Source organism: Silene latifolia, chromosome 4 (genome assembly GCF_048544455.1).
Source record: "Silene latifolia isolate original U9 population chromosome 4, ASM4854445v1, whole genome shotgun sequence".
NCBI classification, from domain to species: domain Eukaryota; kingdom Viridiplantae; phylum Streptophyta; class Magnoliopsida; order Caryophyllales; family Caryophyllaceae; genus Silene; species Silene latifolia.
The window spans coordinates 19,641,606-19,660,205 of NC_133529.1; the positions used below are offsets into that span (position 1 = coordinate 19,641,606).

At 43.5% G+C, this 18,600-nt stretch overlaps 1 protein-coding gene and 1 non-coding gene across 2 annotated transcripts; one reads left to right on the plus strand and one right to left on the minus strand.

Annotated features, from left to right (window-relative positions):
• Window positions 1-7,141: 7,141 nt before the first annotated feature.
• On the minus strand, window positions 7,142-7,248 carry LOC141654458 (small nucleolar RNA R71). Its single transcript, XR_012548017.1, has one exon. It is a non-coding gene; the product is annotated as a small nucleolar RNA R71 (small nucleolar RNA).
• An 874-nt stretch (window positions 7,249-8,122) lies between these two features.
• On the plus strand, window positions 8,123-12,247 carry LOC141651193 (uncharacterized). Its single transcript, XM_074458914.1, has 3 exons — window positions 8,123-8,772; window positions 10,825-10,962; window positions 11,611-12,247. Exons 1-3 carry the CDS (start codon window positions 8,123-8,125, stop codon window positions 12,245-12,247), a joined length of 1,425 nt encoding a protein of 474 aa, XP_074315015.1.
• Window positions 12,248-18,600: the final 6,353 nt, after the last annotated feature.

An 18,600-nucleotide genomic window follows, 5' to 3' on the forward strand; every position in this document is an offset into this window, starting at 1 on the left:
CCCCCGGATTACATGGGAATTTTTGAGTAGTCTTAAGATTACCAAGCACCGGCAAACGGGGATGGTGGCCACTCTTAGTTTTAGACTAATGAACCGGGAACATAACATCACTTTGGGTCGGTTGGCTCAAATTTTTGGGCTGGAAAATGCGACGTCGCATACCCCGCCCGCTGATTTTCACTATTCCCGTGTGTGGAAGGCAATTTCGGGCATTGATGATCAACCCGGGGTAAAAAGGCCCGCGATGAGTTGCCACAATCCCGTCATTCGGGTGTGGCATAGATGTATGGGGTGCACCGTTCTTGCGGTAGATGAGCCATGGGTGTTTAGGACCCACGAGCTTGAAATTTTGGGGTCCCACTTGTTCACGAAACCCACCCCCTTCCGAATTAATGTGGCTCACTACCTAGCCCTTAATCTATCCAAGATTGCTAGTTCTCCGGGGCATAAAACCCCGATACATGTGGGTGGCATGATCACCCGAATTGCCCGCAACATGGACCGTCCGGTTGACCTTTCCACGATGAATTGGATACCCGGGGACACTTACTTGACAAAGCACTACTTGACTACAAAGCTTGAGTGGCTCAAAGAGAACCCCAACGACGGCCTTGAATATTGGCAAATCAATCACAAGAACTCCATCCGGCTTCCAAATGTTACCGCGGTAAAAATTGAAAAGGACAAGGAGTCTTATCTCCTTGATATTGAAGAAGACCCTCCCGCCGACCAACCTCCTCCCAATATTCCACGGGTTTATTCTAGGGACCGTAGACGCGACACTCCCTCCTCCCTACGATACGCCGCACCTCAAACTCATCAACCTCCACCATGGCACTTTCAACAAGGTGAGGCGTCCTCCTCGACCCCTCCTCCCTTGCCACCTTCCCTCACCGAGTGGATGGAGAGGATGGACATTGCCACGGCAAAAGCCGCTAGTGAGAGGGACGTTTTGGGGAGAAAGTTGGACCGGATATATTATGATCAAGCTACCGGTACTTATCCCATCTATGATGATTTTTGTCGACGGGATTACGTGGGTTATGAGCACCCTCACCCCTCCTACTTCACTTGGCCCGATGGGAACTACTCGAGAGAGGATGGGAGGATGGTCCGCGGAGGTCTTAACCTCCAACCGGACTACTTTGCGCGACCCGTTTTCCCGCCTATGCCCGAGTCTAGACCGGAGGGCCATGAGGCCCAATGGTTTGGGGGAGTTCGGCCCTATTTTGCTAGTGATGCGGGTGCGTCGGGATCCGGTGGTGGTTTCACGGGAGGAGATAGCGGCGTGATGAATATGAGTGGTGATTTCACGGGTGGTTTTCCGGGTGACGGCGGTAGTGGAGGTAATTTCACCTTCAACCCCGATGATTTGATTCAAGGCTCCGATTTAAACACCGGAGATGATATCAATGATGAAGATTTTGATGATGAGATGGGGTCTTAGTCCCCGAATTGATGGCTTTCTATCCTCCCAATCACTCCAAATGACAAGTATGATTTCTCCCTTTTATCCAAATTTCTCATTCATGTTTAAATTTTTCGCATGCATTTCGTTGATAAATCATTTAGTTGCATCATATAGGATTGCATTAGATTTCAATTTTGTACTATATTGTCACATTTAGTAATTGCATTCACTTAGCATAATTTGCATTGTCATTTCAATTTAGCATATAGAATAGAGCATGCATTGCATTTTCAAAATAAAAACCAACTAAAAATTGAAAAAATGACCAAAAAAACCAAAAACATGTTAATTTATTTCACTAATATGCCCTCCCATGTCTATAAATAAGTGTGGGGAGGGCCTAAAAAAAAAAAACAAAAACATGCTTTTAATTTGAATTCCCTCCACACATTTATTTCCATTTGGAAGTAATGTAAATAAATAAGTGTGGGGAGGGAGTTCTCATATCAAAAAAAAAAAAAACCAAAAATATGTCTTTTTAATTATTCAAAACCAAAAATCACAAAAATTTGTTATTTTCCCTTTGAAAAATCAAAAATCAAAAAATATGTTCATTTCTTTTCCTTATTCACTCCCTATGCTTTTGTCCATTGAGGACAATGTACATCTCAAGTGTGGGGAGGGAAATATCCACTCTTGTGCATATTTGTTTATATTTGTAAATGTTTATAAATTAGAGAAAATGCCTAAAAATCGAAAAATTTCTGAAAAATTCAAAAAAATTGCATTGTATATATATGTTTTGTCTAACCTTTTGGCTTGGCACATTGACCACTTGGGGCAAAAGGAGCTAGAAGACCGCTTGGTATAATCCTTCCTATCCCTTGCTCCTTTTACTATTCTTTCTTTTTGGTATCTTTGATATTTTGAAGGAGGATGGGAATTTTGTTGCTTTGGGTGTCTCCTTGGGAGACCGTTTGGAATTTTGGTGTTGATGTGCTGCTAGGTTTAGCCAATTTGTTGCACGTTTCATTTCATGTTTGTTTGAATTTCCGCATGCATTTGTTCACATGTAAATACTTGTTGCATTTCTTTCTTTTGCATTGAGTTTGTAAATAAGCTTTTAAGGAAGAACATGGTCAAAGGAAGGGAACCAAGTACCCCCATGATGAACTAATGTGCCCAATTGTGCCTTTCCCCTCCTCGTGACTCGCACCCGTGGCCTCTTAGTTAGCCGAGGAAGGAGGGCTTGACCAAAGAGTTTAGACCAACCTTGTGAGACCTAGGGCCGTAGACTAGACCTTTGGCTCGACTTAGCTACTCAAAGGTAAGGGTAGAGCCTCCTAGGGTGGGTACATCCATACCCCGCCCTCATCTAGGTTTGAGAGTAGGCCTCCTCGCGAGGCGTGTCACATCACTACGCACAAGTGTGTCGCATCGTCCTTAGATCATGAAATTGCATTACATTTTTGTGCATATGATTTGAAGCAAAAATCAGTTTATATGAACCTCACATAGCCAAATAGCCTTGTTTTATTCCCTACATTATCTCCCTTTTTGATTCACCCCCTTTGAGCCTTAGCCTTTTCATTGGCAAACCCACTAAAATAGCTACATTCCATAACCACCCTTCCTTAATCAAGAATTGGTCGGTTTTGTAGTAGAGTTTTAGGAGGTGATTGGGTCATAATGGCGGATAGTATACATCTCCGTTTGGGTCGGAATTTGGTATGATTTGGCATTTTATATAAATAAGAGGTTTTGAACAAGGAATGAAAAACAAAATAGAAAAGTGAAAAAAAAAAAAGTCATGAAAAATCCAAAAAAAATGAGTTAGTTGTGTTGTATATATTTGTTTGTTGTCAAGAAAAAGAAAAAGGCAAGCAACACCCCTACTCATCATTTAAAGGGGTAGAAAAAGCCGTTGCTAAATAAAAAGGGGCAAATTGATGTTTTTCCAAAATGAGTCGGGTTTACACAATTTTTGCATAACTTGGGAAACCGAGTCGTTGTTACGGTGTAGACGTTACCATTTGTTGAAATAAAAGGAGTTTTATCAAATTTTTCCTACTTGAGTTGGGTTTATGCAATTTTTGCATGGTTTTGGTCATCAATGCTATGTTAGGGCATAGACGTGTCTCATGTGTTGCAATAAGAGATGGGATGTGATGTGTCGACGATTCTTGATTTGAACCCCACATGTCCAAACGGTGCTTGCACCAATCCCGTTTCAACCTTCTCCTTAGCCCCATTGTAACCCTTGCTTCATGTTTTGTGCATTTTTCCCTTTGTTTGCATTTCATTGGACATAGGACGGTGGTACACATTAGATTGCGGGCACGTTTTCGCTAGTCGAGTTAGTTGAGTGATTTTGGTTACTTTTTGTCACAAAAATCACCTTGTTCTTTCATTGAGTGACGAGTGAAAACCGTGAGGATGTCGTTGCCTTGGTCTCCTTAGTCATGGGTCCTTTGGTTGAATCTTGTGTCGGTTTTGTAATTCTCGGCGGACTCGCCTCTCTTCCCTTTCCCCGCTCTTGAATTTGTTTCTTGAGCATTGGTCACACAAGGGTTGCTTTTGTCACATTTAGGGGTTGGCACCTCAATTGGCACTCCCGAGACAGTACTCCCGACCGAGACCATGTTTTGTTGTTTGAAAAATCCGACCACTTAGATGAGGAAAGTGGGTCATTTTGTTAGATGCATTCTATTTGTTGATTACGTGCTTTCATGATGAATGTGTCAAAAGTTTTGTAGCAAGACCCGACTTGCCTTGCAATAGGGCACTCTCCCCTCATGGGTGTCAAATTGTGAGTTGAAGGGGCGTTGAGTGCGCTAATACTCGATCGGCTTTAGTAGTAGTTTAGTTGGGTGATGCTTATATTGTGCATCCACTCTCCATATCCATCATAATAATGTTTTGTACATTTTGTTTAAGGACTTACTCGGGGACGAGTAAGGTTTAAGTGTGGGGAGGTTTGATATACGATTATTTTACTTCCAATTCCCTCTTTCTTTTATGCATACCGACTCGTATCGAGTCGGTTTCGGGTGTTTTTCCTTGCATTTTGTGCCCAACACCCGTACTTGTCACCTTGCGTGTCCTTTTGTAGGAAACGGCCCAAGTATGGAGGAATTGGGGCAAGAAAGGCACCCCATTGCCTTTACATGAAGAAGAGGTGAAGAAATGAAGACTGTGTGTTTTGCCGGCAGACCGGCAGCCGGTCTAGCCGCCGGCAAAACACACCCCAGAGAATCACTCAAGAAATTTGAAGAAAAGCTGAAGAAGGTGCTTTGCCGGCAGGCCGGCAACCGGCCCACCGGTAAAGCACAACAAGTGGAATTAAAAGAAGAATTGAAGGAAAAACGAGCTTGGCCTCGCTGCCGGTAGGAGCACCGGTAGCCGGTCAACCGGCATTACGCACCTTGAAGAAAAAGAAGAAGTCCTGAAGAAGGTGTTTTGCCGGCAGGCCGGCAACCGGCCCACCGGCAAAACACAAATGCCAGCTATTTTTTAATCTTGCACGGTTTTACCGGTAAGACCACCGGCTGCCGGTGGACCGGCAAAACACAGCAGCACGGGATTTGGGCTTTTCTTCCTTTTTCTTCCTAATCTTGTACAAGCCTATAAATACCCCCTCTTAAACCCTTTTGTACACACAACCCTAGATCCAGAATTTTACCCTTTCAAGCTTTAAACTTTCTTAATCTCTTTGTTAATCTTTCCTTAATTAGAGAAGTTCTTCAATCAATTAGTGATTGAATTTGGGTTTGTAAGAAGATTGAAGGATTTCCTTCTTTATTATTTCTATCCAAATTCCTCTTTCACTATTTTGTTGGTATTAATTCTCTCCCTATTTTCATTTGTTTACATTTTGTTCTTCTTTTATGTTTGTTTGATTGTTTATGTTAAGATTGTTGGTGTTGTTTGTTTGTTGTTGTTAATTTCATCATTGTTCATCTTTTTATTGTTGATCTTTCCTTTGTCTTTCTTTCTTTTGTTCATCCTTGGGTAGTTGTCCTCAAAGACTTAATCTTTGAGTTGATTTGGTTAAAGATTGTGTCTTTAGGTTTAATCACTCTCATTATTAGATTAAATCATCTTTCCTTACACCAATTGCTAGATTGTTGCATGTTTAGTAGTGAATTTCATCTTCTCACCATGTTTGTGACCAAAGTTTCCATCTTTATTGTTTATTTTGCAATTAGGACCATGATTAGTGAGTAGTCTTCCACTAGGGCTCGGTTTGACCCAACATGAGTAATTTCACTAGTTGAATTTCATAAAGGCTAATTATTTGGGGAAATTGGTGAGGGTAGATTAGAGGATTGACTTGGTTTATGGGTTGACTTTTGGGTAGTGTCGACTTACGACCCTTGACCACCAACGAGAGTTGGTTAGGTTGTGATTTGGATACCCTTGATTTGACCCTATTGTTGACCTTGGTTGAGACCGAAAGGGAGAACCGGGGTAGGACACCTCTAATCTAGCGTTTGAAATCGACCCTCGAGAGAGGGAGTGGGATGACCCGGGAATTGACGGGGCTTAATGACCTTAGCAAATATTGGACTACCTTGGGAATAATGCATGTTTTGGGGTAGTCGGGTATTGAGTTAGGGATTCCGACCTTCGAACCCGAGAGGGGGGTTGGTGGGTAGCACTAGTGTCCTATTTCGAACCCGAGAGGGGGGTCTTAGGCGAATTAGAGTCGTCACCTCCTCACCTAACTACCCTTGTGATTAGCCTAGAGATTTAACTATGTGGAATTGCGAATTGTTTGGGAAGAACCGAGTCTTAGGCCGTTAACCATTTGAATTACAATTTATCCTTCGTTCTTGCTTTTTTTCCTTGCTTTTGTTAAGTTTGCATTGCATTTTGTTTTAGGGAGCATTAGTATAACAACCATCATCTTTTATTGTTGACTTAGCTAAACGATAGGATTAGAACAATTAGTAATCTTCTCAACTCCTTGTGGGATCGACCCTTAATAGTGTACAACGATAAAATCGTGCACTTGCGAGGTATAGCTTGATACCATCAAGTTTTTGGCGCCGTTGCCGGGGAGTTCGGCTAGATATTAATTGTTTTCATTCTTGTTTAGACTAAGTCTTTTGTTACTAATCTCTCTCTTGAGTGTGTAGGACTTCTTGCATGAGAAGAAGAAATCGAAGAGGTCAACCAATTAGACCGATTGACCACGAGATCGAAGCAACCGCGAGAAGACTAAATTCACTCCGTAGAAGAGGGCTTATAGAAACACCGATTCCTCAAGAAAATCCAGTAATTGAGAACCTTCAAGAAGGACCACGGGTCTTTGAAACTTTCGAAAATCCTTTTGCAACACCGGAAACGGAAGTAACAATGGCCGCGGTCCCTATGAGAGATAACTTGGCTCCGAAAAAGGTGGTGAATCCGAGTATTGTGAAGCCACCTATTCAAGCCAACAATTTTGATGTGAAAGCCACCTTGCTACAACTTGTCCAAGGGAATCAATTCGGAGGGGGAGCCACCGAAAACCCCAACGAGCATCTCAACGAGTTCTTGGATAGTTGTGACATGTTCAAGGCCAATGGAGTCACGGAAGATGCCGTACGCCTTAGGCTTTTCCCTTACTCTTTGAGGGGAAGTGCCAAGGAATGGCTTAAAAGTTGTGAACCCGACTCTCTTCGGACTTGGGACGATGTCTCTAAGGCTTTTCTCAACAAGTATTTCCCACCCCAACGAACCGCAAGAATTAAGAGTGAGCTCCAAGGGTTCACCCAACAAGAAGATGAGACCCTTTATGAAGCATGGGAGAGGTACAAGGGCCTCCAAAGGCTATGTCCTCACCACGGTATTGGAGATGATGAGCTCATCAACAATTTCTATGAAGGGTTAAACAATGATATGAAGATGAACCTTGATTCCGGCTCGGGGAAGGGAGCTTTGGATAAGATAGATCACAAGACGGCAAAAGAACTTATTGAAGAAATGGCTTCTCGTACCTTTCATTGGAACAATGATAGGCACAAAAGGAAAGGGAAGTCAACGGTCGAATCGGCCAACAATGTGGAAGTGAAAGAGATGATAGAAGAGCTTAAGCAACAAGTTGCCTTGATGAGCTCAAGCAAAACATCTAGCAATTCTTCTATGAGGAACCAAGTCTATAGTTGTGAGCTTTGTGGAGACCAAGGACACCCACCCAATGAGTGTCCTTTGGTGGTTGGAGATGGAAGTTGTATGGAGCAAGTGAACGGGATATGGGAGTCTAGTCCTACCAAGCAAGCATTTAACAACAACCAATATCACCCGGGATTGAGAGCCCACCCAAACTTCTCCTATGGCTCTCAAAATGTCCAAAACCCAACCTTCCAACAAAAATCACAACAACCAAACTTCCAAACTCAAAAACAAAACACTACATTCAACCAAGGTCCACCGGGTTTCCAAGGGAGAACCTTCCAACCAAGGCAACAACAATTTCAACCACTCAACCCACCAACCAACCCACCTTTTCAACAAAACACCCAACCTTTCCAACAAACCACCCAACCTTTCCAACAAACCACCCAACCAAAGTCAAGTTTGGAACTCATGATGGAACAATTGATGACTTCACAAAACCAACTTGCCAATACTCAAACACAATTCATCAACCATTCCACTCAAAAACATGACGAGACAACCTCATCCATCAACCAACTTAGGACCCAAATGCAAGCTTCTCAACGGATGACGGACAACCAAATCTCCCAATTGGCTACTCAAATGAGCCAACTTCAAGCCTCCCAAGGGAAGTTCCCGGGTAAAACCGAGGAAAATCCGAAAACTATGAATGCTATCCACTTGAGGAGTGGTAGGGATTTGGAAGACCGGGAATTTGTCAAGAAAAGGAAGAGTAGTAGACCGGGTAATGTCATTGAACCTCAAGTTGTGGTTGAACCTCCTAAGGTAATTGAAGAAAAGGAGGGAGAAGAGGAACTCGTGGAAATTGTTGTGGAAACTCCAAAAGTGATTGATGAACCAACAAGGGTAGTCGAAGAGCCTCAACAACAAGTGGTAAGAACTTATGTACCACCGGTTCCCTTTCCACAAAGGTTGGCAAGAGCCAAACTTGAACAAAAGTATGGGAAGTTCATGGATATGATGAAGGGTATCAACATTACTATGCCTTTCATTGATGCCGTAAAGGAGATTCCAAGCTATGGCAAGTTCTTGAAGGAGCTCATCTCTAACAAAAACTCCTTGAGCCCGACAACCACGGTGAACTTATCCAAGGAGTGTAGTGCAATTCTCATGAATGAGGCTCCTCAAAAGCTTGAAGACCCGGGGAGTTTCTCCATTCCTTGTAAGATTGGGACCGTGCACATTGAGAGGGCTTTGTGTGATTTGGGGGCTAGCATTAGTCTTATGCCCCTCAAAATTTTTAAGAAGTTGAAAGGTTATGAGCTTTCACCAACAAGGGTTTCTCTCCAACTTGCGGATAGGTCGGTAAGATACCCTATTGGTCTTGTGGAGGATGTCCCACTCAAGGTGGGGAAACTTGTATTTCCATGTGATTTCTATGTAATGGACATCCCCGAAGACTCAAATATTCCCATCATATTGGGGCGCCCTTGCCTTGCTACGGGGGGTGCTATGATTGATGTGAAGAATGGGAAGCTTTCTTTGCAAGTGGGTGAAGATAAGGTTGAATTCTCCTTGAACAAGGCTATGAAAGAGCCTTCGGAAGAAAAGTCTTGTTATATGATTGATGTGGTAGAAGAATGGGTTGATATGAAGAAATTTGATGAAGACAAGGGTTTGCAAGGGTTCCTTGAGGGCAAGGTAAAGGATTGCAAGGAGCACCGGGAGTATGCTTTAGCTATGGAAGCAACAATTGAAGAAGACCCGGACAAAGAATTTGAAAGCTTGAGAGGAGATGGTAAAAAGGAGGAGAGATCTACGCCTCCTCAAGTGGAGTTGAAACCTCTTCCTTCTACTCTTAAACATGCTTTCCTTGGCCCTAATGATACTTACCCTATTATTGTCAATAGTGCACTCAATGACACCGAACTTCAAAAATTACTTGATGTTGTGAGAAAATACAAAGATGTCATCGGGTACTCAATTGATGATATCAAGGGGATTAGCCCTTCTTTTTGCACCCATCGCATTCATTTGGAGGATGAGAGTGCATCTTCCATTGAGCCTCAACGCCGCCTTAACCCCGCTATGAAAGAAGTGGTTAGGAAGGAGGTGTTGAAGCTCTATGATGCAAGCATAATTTACCCTATCTCCGATAGTGCATGGGTGAGCCCGGTGCATGTTGTGCCAAAGAAGGGCGGGGTCACGGTAGTCACCAATGATAAGAATGAACTAATTCCAACAAGAGTCACTACCGGGTGGAGAATGTGTATAGACTATAGGCGCCTCAACAAGGCAACTAGGAAAGACCATTTCCCCCTCCCTTTCCTTGACCAAATGTTGGAAAGACTTGCCCAACATTCTCACTTTTGCTACCTTGATGGGTTTTCGGGGTTTTTCCAAATCCCGATTCACCCTAATGACCAAGAAAAGACCACATTCACGTGCCCATTCGGCACCTTTGCTTATAGGCGCATGCCCTTTGGGCTTTGCAATGCGCCGGCCACATTTCAAAGATGCATGCTAGCTATATTTTCTGAATATGTTGAGAATATCATGGAGGTGTTTATGGACGACTTCTCGGTCGTAGGCACCTCATTTGATGGATGTCTAGCTAATTTGGGTAAGGTCTTGAAAAGATGTCAAGAGAGTGGTCTAGTCTTGAATTGGGAGAAATGTCATTTCATGGTGACATCCGGGGTTGTTTTGGGTCATGTAGTGTCAAGTAAGGGCTTGGAAGTTGATCAAGCCAAGATTGAAGTGATCAAAACACTACCCCCTCCCACTAATGTAAAAGGAATTAGGAGTTTTCTTGGGCATGCCGGTTTTTACCGGAGATTCATTAAGGATTTTTCTTTGATTGCCCGTCCTTTAACTTTGTTGCTTGGAAAAGATGTGCCATTTGAATTTACTAATGAGTATTTGGATGCATTCAATAGGTTGAAGGAAGCTCTCATCACCGCTCCAATCATGCAACCTCCCACTTGGGGAGAACCTTTTGAGTTGATGTGCGATGCTAGTGATGTGGCGGTGGGAGCGGTGCTAGGACAAAAGAAGAATGGTAAACTCCATGCCATATATTATGCAAGCAAGACTTTGGATGAAGCTCAATCACATTACACTACCACCGAAAAGGAGCTTTTGGCGGTCATATATGCCATGAACAAGTTTCGTTCTTATTTGGTGGGCTCTAAGGTAATTGTACACACCGATCACACGGCATTGAGGCACTTGCTAATCAAGAAGGAATCAAAACCACGCTTGATTCGGTGGATACTTTTGCTACAAGAGTTTGATATTGAAATTAGAGACAAGAAGGGTGTGGAAAATGTGGTAGCCGATCATCTTTCTCGGCTACTCCATGTCAAGGGGAAGGATGGATTGCCAATTGACGATTCCTTGCCGGATGATCAACTATTCGCACTTGCTTTGATGGATGTCCCTTGGTACGCGGACTATGTAAATTATTTGGTATCCGGGGTCATCCCGCACGGTTATGACTCCCATAAGAGAAAGAAATTCTTCCATGACCTTAAGCAATATTTTTGGGAAGAACCGTGCCTCTACAAAGCTTGTGCCGACGGGATAATTAGAAGATGCATCCCCAATGAAGAAGTCCAACCCATAATCTCTCATTGCCATGACATGCCGAGTGGAGGGCATGGTAGTTCACGAAAAACCGCCGCGAGGGTGCTCCAATGTGGATTCTTTTGGCCTTCCCTATTTCACGATGTGGCCACCTACGTCAAGAAGTGTGACAAGTGTCAAAGAAGTGGTAACATTTCAAAGAGGCATGAAATGCCAATGAACTACATACTTGAGGTGGAGTTATTCGATGTATGGGGCATTGACTATCAAGGCCCTTTTCCCTCATCAAATGGGAATGAGTATATTCTTGTTGCGGTGGACTACGTGAGCAAATGGGTTGAAGCAATTCCAACAAAGACTTGTGACGCAAAATCAGTGACCAAACTAATGGAGACAATCATATTCCCACGGTTTGGAGTTCCACGAATTGTGATAAGTGACCGTGGAACTCATTTCCGGGAGAGGACTCTTGATGCTTTACTCAAGAAGCATGGGGTGCAACATAGGCGGAGCCTTGCCTATCACCCACAAGCTAACGGCCAAGCCGAAATCTCTAACCGTGAAATCAAGATGATCCTTGAAAAGACCGTGAGTCGGTCAAGGAAAGATTGGTCTACCAAGCTTAATGATGCATTGTGGGCTTACCGGACCGCTTTCAAAACACCAATAGGAACTTCACCATTCCGGTTGGTGTATGGGAAGCCTTGCCATTTGCCGGTTGAGTTGGAGCACAAGGCACATTGGGCCATCCGACTACTTAACTTTGACTTGAAGAGCGCCGGAGAGAAGCGGCTACTTGACCTCAACGAGCTTGAAGAATTTCGACTAGAGGCTTATGAGAGCTCTAGGTTGTACAAGGAAAAGACCAAGCGATTCCATGACAAAGCTATTATAAGGAGGGAATTCAAGGAGGGGGACTTGGTTCTCCTCTTTAACTCAAGGTTCAAGCTATTTTCGGGAAAACTAAAGTCAAAGTGGTCGGGGCCTTTCACCGTGGTCCGAGCTTTTCCCTATGGGTCGGTTGAGGTATCCGATGGAGACCAAACATTCAAGGTAAATGGACAACGGCTAAAGCACTACATTGCCGGAACCCCTATCATCAAGAGTGTGAGCTCCATTGCTACCTACCTTCAAAATTATTGATTGTCATTCATAACTCCGTCGAGCCTACGACATAAAACAAGGGCGCTTCATGGGAGGCAACCCATGCATCTTTGTATATAATTTGCATCCTAGACTAGTAGTGAGAAACTTGGAATCGTATTTTGTCTATTTGGATTGGTGACGGAGGTCACTTTTGAAGAACACAAGTATTTATTTTTGTTGACCCGAAATCCCGGCATCATGCGTCGAAGTAGTTGCGGAAAACAAGAATCCCGGGGTCAATGAAAAAGCTCAAAGTTGAGTTGAAGAAAAATTGAGCAAATTTGAAGAACACAACGAAAAAATAGCTGTGTGTTGTGTTTTGCCGGTGGACCGGCAGCAGCGGTTGGTCCACCGGCAGAGACCAAACAAGTTTTTTGAAATTAAAGAAGTGGTGTGTTTTGCCGGTAGGCGGCAAGCTCACCGGCACAACACACCTGGCAGGCAGAAAACAAGAAGAATTGATGATTGAGAGTGTGTTATACCGGTTGGTCGGCAGCCGCTCACCGGCATAACACACCTGTGACTTGAAAAAAATTTGAAGAATTGGTGAAGAGGAGTGTTTTGCCGGCAGGCCGAACCGCCCACCGGTAAAACACTCATACTTTAAGCTGGGAAGTTGGATTTTTGACTGAGGAGTGTGTTTTGCCGGTAGGCCGGCAACCGGCTCACCGGCATAACACACCTGGTATATGGGAGATTTAATTGAGGAGAGTGTTTTGCCGGTGGACCGGCAGCCGGTTGGTCCACCGGCAGCGAGGACAAAAATCTTGAAGGAGAAAATCGAAAAATAGAAAAAAGGGGGAGTGCGTTTCTGCGGCAGACGGTTCTTTCACGTTCGCCAACCTAAAAACGCATCATCAGACGCAAAATTAAAACCCGTGAAACCCCTTTTCTCATTTCATTTCTTCTTTCTTCCTTCTTCAATCCTCCATTATTTTTCCCCCTTTTCAACCCTAACTCCATTAAAACTCAATCAAACTCCCTCAAACCTTCACCAATCTACTCCAATCATCAAGATGTCGGGAAGAAGGACAAGAGCCGACATAGCAAGGGACCAAGAGGCATTGATTGCTCGGGCCGCAACCGATACATACCCCGATCCGGACTTTCCCACTGTCGAGTTTACCACACCTACGCAGAAGGGTAAGTTTATTCTCTTTAAAAATCGTCCCCTCACCCCTACTAAATTTCTTCATCATCCGTCTTTGTGCACCCTTGGGATTGCTGGGGAGACGGAAGCTTTGTTTACGGGGTGTGGTATGAGGGGCATATTTTTCATGCATGAATACACTTACCCCCGGATTACATGGGAATTTTTGAGTAGTCTTAAGATTACCAAGCACCGGCAAACGGGGATGGTGGCCACTCTTAGTTTTAGACTAATGAACCGGGAACATAACATCACTTTGGGTCGGTTGGCTCAAATTTTTGGGCTGGAAAATGCGACGTCGCATACCCCGCCCGCTGATTTTCACTATTCCCGTGTGTGGAAGGCAATTTCGGGCATTGATGATCAACCCGGGGTAAAAAGGCCCGCGATGAGTTGCCACAATCCCGTCATTCGGGTGTGGCATAGATGTATGGGGTGCACCGTTCTTGCGGTAGATGAGCCATGGGTGTTTAGGACCCACGAGCTTGAAATTTTGGGGTCCCACTTGTTCACGAAACCCACCCCCTTCCGAATTAATGTGGCTCACTACCTAGCCCTTAATCTATCCAAGATTGCTAGTTCTCCGGGGCATAAAACCCCGATACATGTGGGTGGCATGATCACCCGAATTGCCCGCAACATGGACCGTCCGGTTTACCTTTCCACGATGAATTGGATACCCGGGGACACTTACTTGACAAAGCACTACTTGACTACAAAGCTTGAGTGGCTCAAAGAGAACCCCAACGACGGCCTTGAATATTGGCAAATCAATCACAAGAACTCCATCCGGCTTCCAAATGTTACCGCGGTAAAAATTGAAAAGGACAAGGAGTCTTATCTCCTTGATATTGAAGAAGACCCTCCCGCCGACCAACCTCCTCCCAATATTCCACGGGTTTATTCTAGGGACCGTAGACGCGACACTCCCTCCTCCCTACGATACGCCGCACCTCAAACTCATCAACCTCCACCATGGCACTTTCAACAAGGTGAGGCGTCCTCCTCGACCCCTCCTCCCTTGCCACCTTCCCTCACCGAGTGGATGGAGAGGATGGACATTGCCACGGCAAAAGCCGCTAGTGAGAGGGACGTTTTGGGGAGAAAGTTGGACCGGATATATTATGATCAAGCTACCGGTACTTATCCCATCTATGATGATTTTTGTCGACGGGATTACGTGGGTTATGAGCACCCTCACCCCTCCTACTTCACTTGGCCCGATGGGAACTACTCGAGAGAGGATGGGAGGATGGTCCGCGGAGGTCTTAACCTCCAACCGGACTACTTTGCGCGACCCGTTTTCCCGCCTATGCCCGAGTCTAGACCGGAGGGCCATGAGGCCCAATGGTTTGGGGGAGTTCGGCCCTATTTTGCTAGTGATGCGGGTGCGTCGGGATCCGGTGGTGGTTTCACGGGAGGAGATAGCGGCGTGATGAATATGAGTGGTGATTTCACGGGTGGTTTTCCGGGTGACGGCGGTAGTGGAGGTAATTTCACCTTCAACCCCGATGATTTGATTCAAGGCTCCGATTTAAACACCGGAGATGATATCAATGATGAAGATTTTGATGATGAGATGGGGTCTTAGTCCCCGAATTGATGGCTTTCTATCCTCCCAATCACTCCAAATGACAAGTATGATTTCTCCCTTTTATCCAAATTTCTCATTCATGTTTAAATTTTTCGCATGCATTTCGTTGATAAGTCATTTAGTTGCATCATATAGGATTGCATTAGATTTCAATTTTGTACTATATTGTCACATTTAGTAATTGCATTCACTTAGCATAATTTGCATTGTCATTTCAATTTAGCATATAGAATAGAGCATGCATTGCATTTTCAAAATAAAAACCAACTAAAAATTGAAAAAATGACCAAAAAAAACCAAAAACATGTTAATTTATTTCACTAATATGCCCTCCCATGTCTATAAATAAGTGTGGGGAGGGCCTTAAAAAAAAAAAAAAAAAACATGCTTTTAATTTGAATTCCCTCCACACATTTATTTCCATTTGGAAGTAATGTAAATAAATAAGTGTGGGGAGGGAGTTCTCATATCAAAAAAAAAAAAACCAAAAATATGTCTTTTTAATTATTCAAAACCAAAAATCACAAAAATTTGTTATTTTCCCTTTGAAAAATCAAAAATCAAAAAATATGTTCATTTCTTTTCCTTATTCACTCCCTATGCTTTTGTCCATTGAGGACAATGTACATCTCAAGTGTGGGGAGGGAAATATCCACTCTTGTGCATATTTGTTTATATTTGTAAATGTTTATAAATTAGAGAAAATGCCTAAAAATCGAAAAATTTCTGAAAAATTCAAAAAAATTGCATTGTATATATATGTTTTGTCTAACCTTTTGGCTTGGCACATTGACCACTTGGGGCAAAAGGAGCTAGAAGACCGCTTGGTATAATCCTTCCTATCCCTTGCTCCTTTTACTATTCTTTCTTTTTGGTATCTTTGATATTTTGAAGGAGGATGGGAATTTTGTTGCTTTGGGTGTCTCCTTGGGAGACCGTTTGGAATTTTGGTGTTGATGTGCTGCTAGGTTTAGCCAATTTGTTGCACGTTTCATTTCATGTTTGTTTGAATTTCCGCATGCATTTGTTCACATGTAAATACTTGTTGCATTTCTTTCTTTTGCATTGAGTTTGTAAATAAGCTTTTAAGGAAGAACATGGTCAAAGGAAGGGAACCAAGTACCCCCATGATGAACTAATGTGCCCAATTGTGCCTTTCCCCTCCTCGTGACTCGCACCCGTGGCCTCTTAGTTAGCCGAGGAAGGAGGGCTTGACCAAAGAGTTTAGACCAACCTTGTGAGACCTAGGGGCGTAGACTAGACCTTTGGCTCGACTTAGCTACTCAAAGGTAAGGGTAGAGCCTCCTAGGGTGGGTACATCCATACCCCGCCCTCATCTAGGTTTGAGAGTAGGCCTCCTCGCGAGGCGTGTCACATCACTACGCACAAGTGTGTCGCATCGTCCTTAGATCATGAAATTGCATTACATTTTTGTGCATATGATTTGAAGCAAAAATCAGTTTATATGAACCTCACATAGCCAAATAGCCTTGTTTTATTCCCTACATTATCTCCCTTTTGATTCACCCCTTTGAGCCTTAGCCTTTTCATTGGCAAACCCACTAAAATAGCTACATTCCATAACCACCCTTCCTTAATCAAGAATTGGTCGGTTTTGTAGTAGAGTTTTAGGAGGTGATTGGGTCATAATGGCGGATAGTATACATCTCCGTTTGGGTCGGAATTTGGTATGATTTGGCATTTTATATAAATAAGAGGTTTTGAAAAAGGAATGAAAAACAAAATAGAAAAGTGAAAAAAAAAGTCATGAAAAATCCAAAAAAATGAGTTAGTTGTGTTGTATATATTTGTTTGTTGTCAAGAAAAAGAAAAAGGCAAGCAACACCCCTACTCATCATTTAAAGGGGTAGAAAAAGCCGTTGCTAAATAAAAAGGGGCAAATTGATGTTTTTCCAAAATGAGTCGGGTTTACACAATTTTTGCATAACTTGGGAAACCGAGTCGTTGTTACGGTGTAGACGTTACCATTTGTTGAAATAAAAGGAGTTTTATCAAATTTTTCCTACTTGAGTTGGGTTTATGCAATTTTTGCATGGTTTTGGTCATCAATGCTATGTTAGGGCATAGACGTGTCTCATGTGTTGCAATAAGAGATGGGATGTGATGTGTCGACGATTCTTGATTTGAACCCCACATGTCCAAACGGTGCTTGCACCAATCCCGTTTCAACCTTCTCCTTAACCCCATTGTAACCCTTGCTTCATGTTTTGTGCATTTTTCCCTTTGTTTGCATTTCATTGGACATAGGACGGTGGTACACATTAGATTGCGGGCACGTTTTCGCTAGTCGAGTTAGTTGAGTGATTTTGGTTACTTTTTGTCACAAAAATCACCTTGTTCTTTCATTGAGTGACGAGTGAAAACCGTGAGGATGTCGTTGCCTTGGTCTCCTTAGTCATGGGTCCTTTGGTTGAATCTTGTGTCGGTTTTGTAATTCTCGGCGGACTCGCCTTTCTTCCCTTTCCCCGCTCTTGAATTTGTTTCTTGAGCATTGGTCACACAAGGGTTGCTTTTGTCACATTTAGGGGGTTGGCACCTCAATTGGCACTCCTGAGACGGTACTCCCGACCGAGACCATGTTTTGTTGTTTGAAAAATCCGACCACTTAGATGAGGAAAGTGGGTCATTTTGTTAGATGCATTCTATTTGTTGATTACGTGCTTTCATGATGAATGTGTCAAAAGTTTTGTAGCAAGACCCGACTTGCCTTGCAATAGGGCACTCTCCCCTCATGGGTGTCAAATTGTGAGTTGAAGGGGCGTTGAGTGCGCTAATACTCGATCGGCTTTAGTAGTAGTTTAGTTGGGTGATGCTTATATTGTGCATCCACTCTCCATATCCATCATAATAATGTTTTGTACATTTTGTTTAAGGACTTACTCGGGGACGAGTAAGGTTTAAGTGTGGGGAGGTTTGATATACGATTATTTTACTTCCAATTCCCTCTTTCTTTTATGCATACCGACTCGTACGAGCCTCGGTTTCGGTGTTTTTCCTTGCATTTTGTGCCCAACACCCGTACTTGTCACCTTGCGTGTCCTTTTGTAGGAAACGGCCCAAGTATGGAGGAATTGGGGCAAGAAAGGCACCCCATTGCCTTTACATGAAGAAGAGGTGAAGAAATGAAGATCGTGTGTTTTTTGCCAAGAGACCGGCAGTCTAGTCCAGCCGCAAAACAAAACACACCCCAGAGAATCACTCAAGAAATTTGAAGAAAAGCTGAAGAAGGTGCTTTGCCGGCAGGCCGGCAACCGGCCCACCGGTAAAGCACAACAAGTGGAATTAAAAGAAGAATTGAAGGAAAAACGAGCTTGGCCTCGCTGCCGGTAGGAGCACCGGTAGCCGGTCAACCGGCATTACGCACCTTGAAGAAAAAGAAGAAGTCCTGAAGAAGGTGTTTTGCCGGCAGGCCGGCAACCGGCCCACCGGCAAAACACAAATGCCAGCTATTTTTTAATCTTGCACGGTTTTACCGGTAAGACCACTTGGCTGCGGTGGACCTAAGAAAAACACAAAGAAAGACGGGATTTGGGCTTTTCTTCCTTTTTCTTCCTAATCTTGTACAAGCCTATAAATACCCCCTCT

What these genes read in the sequence shown, in the direction of transcription:
- LOC141651193 (XM_074458914.1), top strand. Translation starts at nt 8,123, where the DNA reads ATGACGGACAACCAAATCTCCCAATTGGCTACTCAAATGAGCCAACTT. An exon ending in GTGCACATTGAGAGGGCTTT is followed by an intron (nt 8,773 to 10,824) that starts GTGTGATTTGGG and finishes TATTGAAATTAG; the next exon opens with AGACAAGAAGGGTGTGGAAA. An exon ending in GCTTTGATGGATGTCCCTTG is followed by an intron (nt 10,963 to 11,610) that starts GTACGCGGACTA and finishes GGTGCAACATAG; the next exon opens with GCGGAGCCTTGCCTATCACC.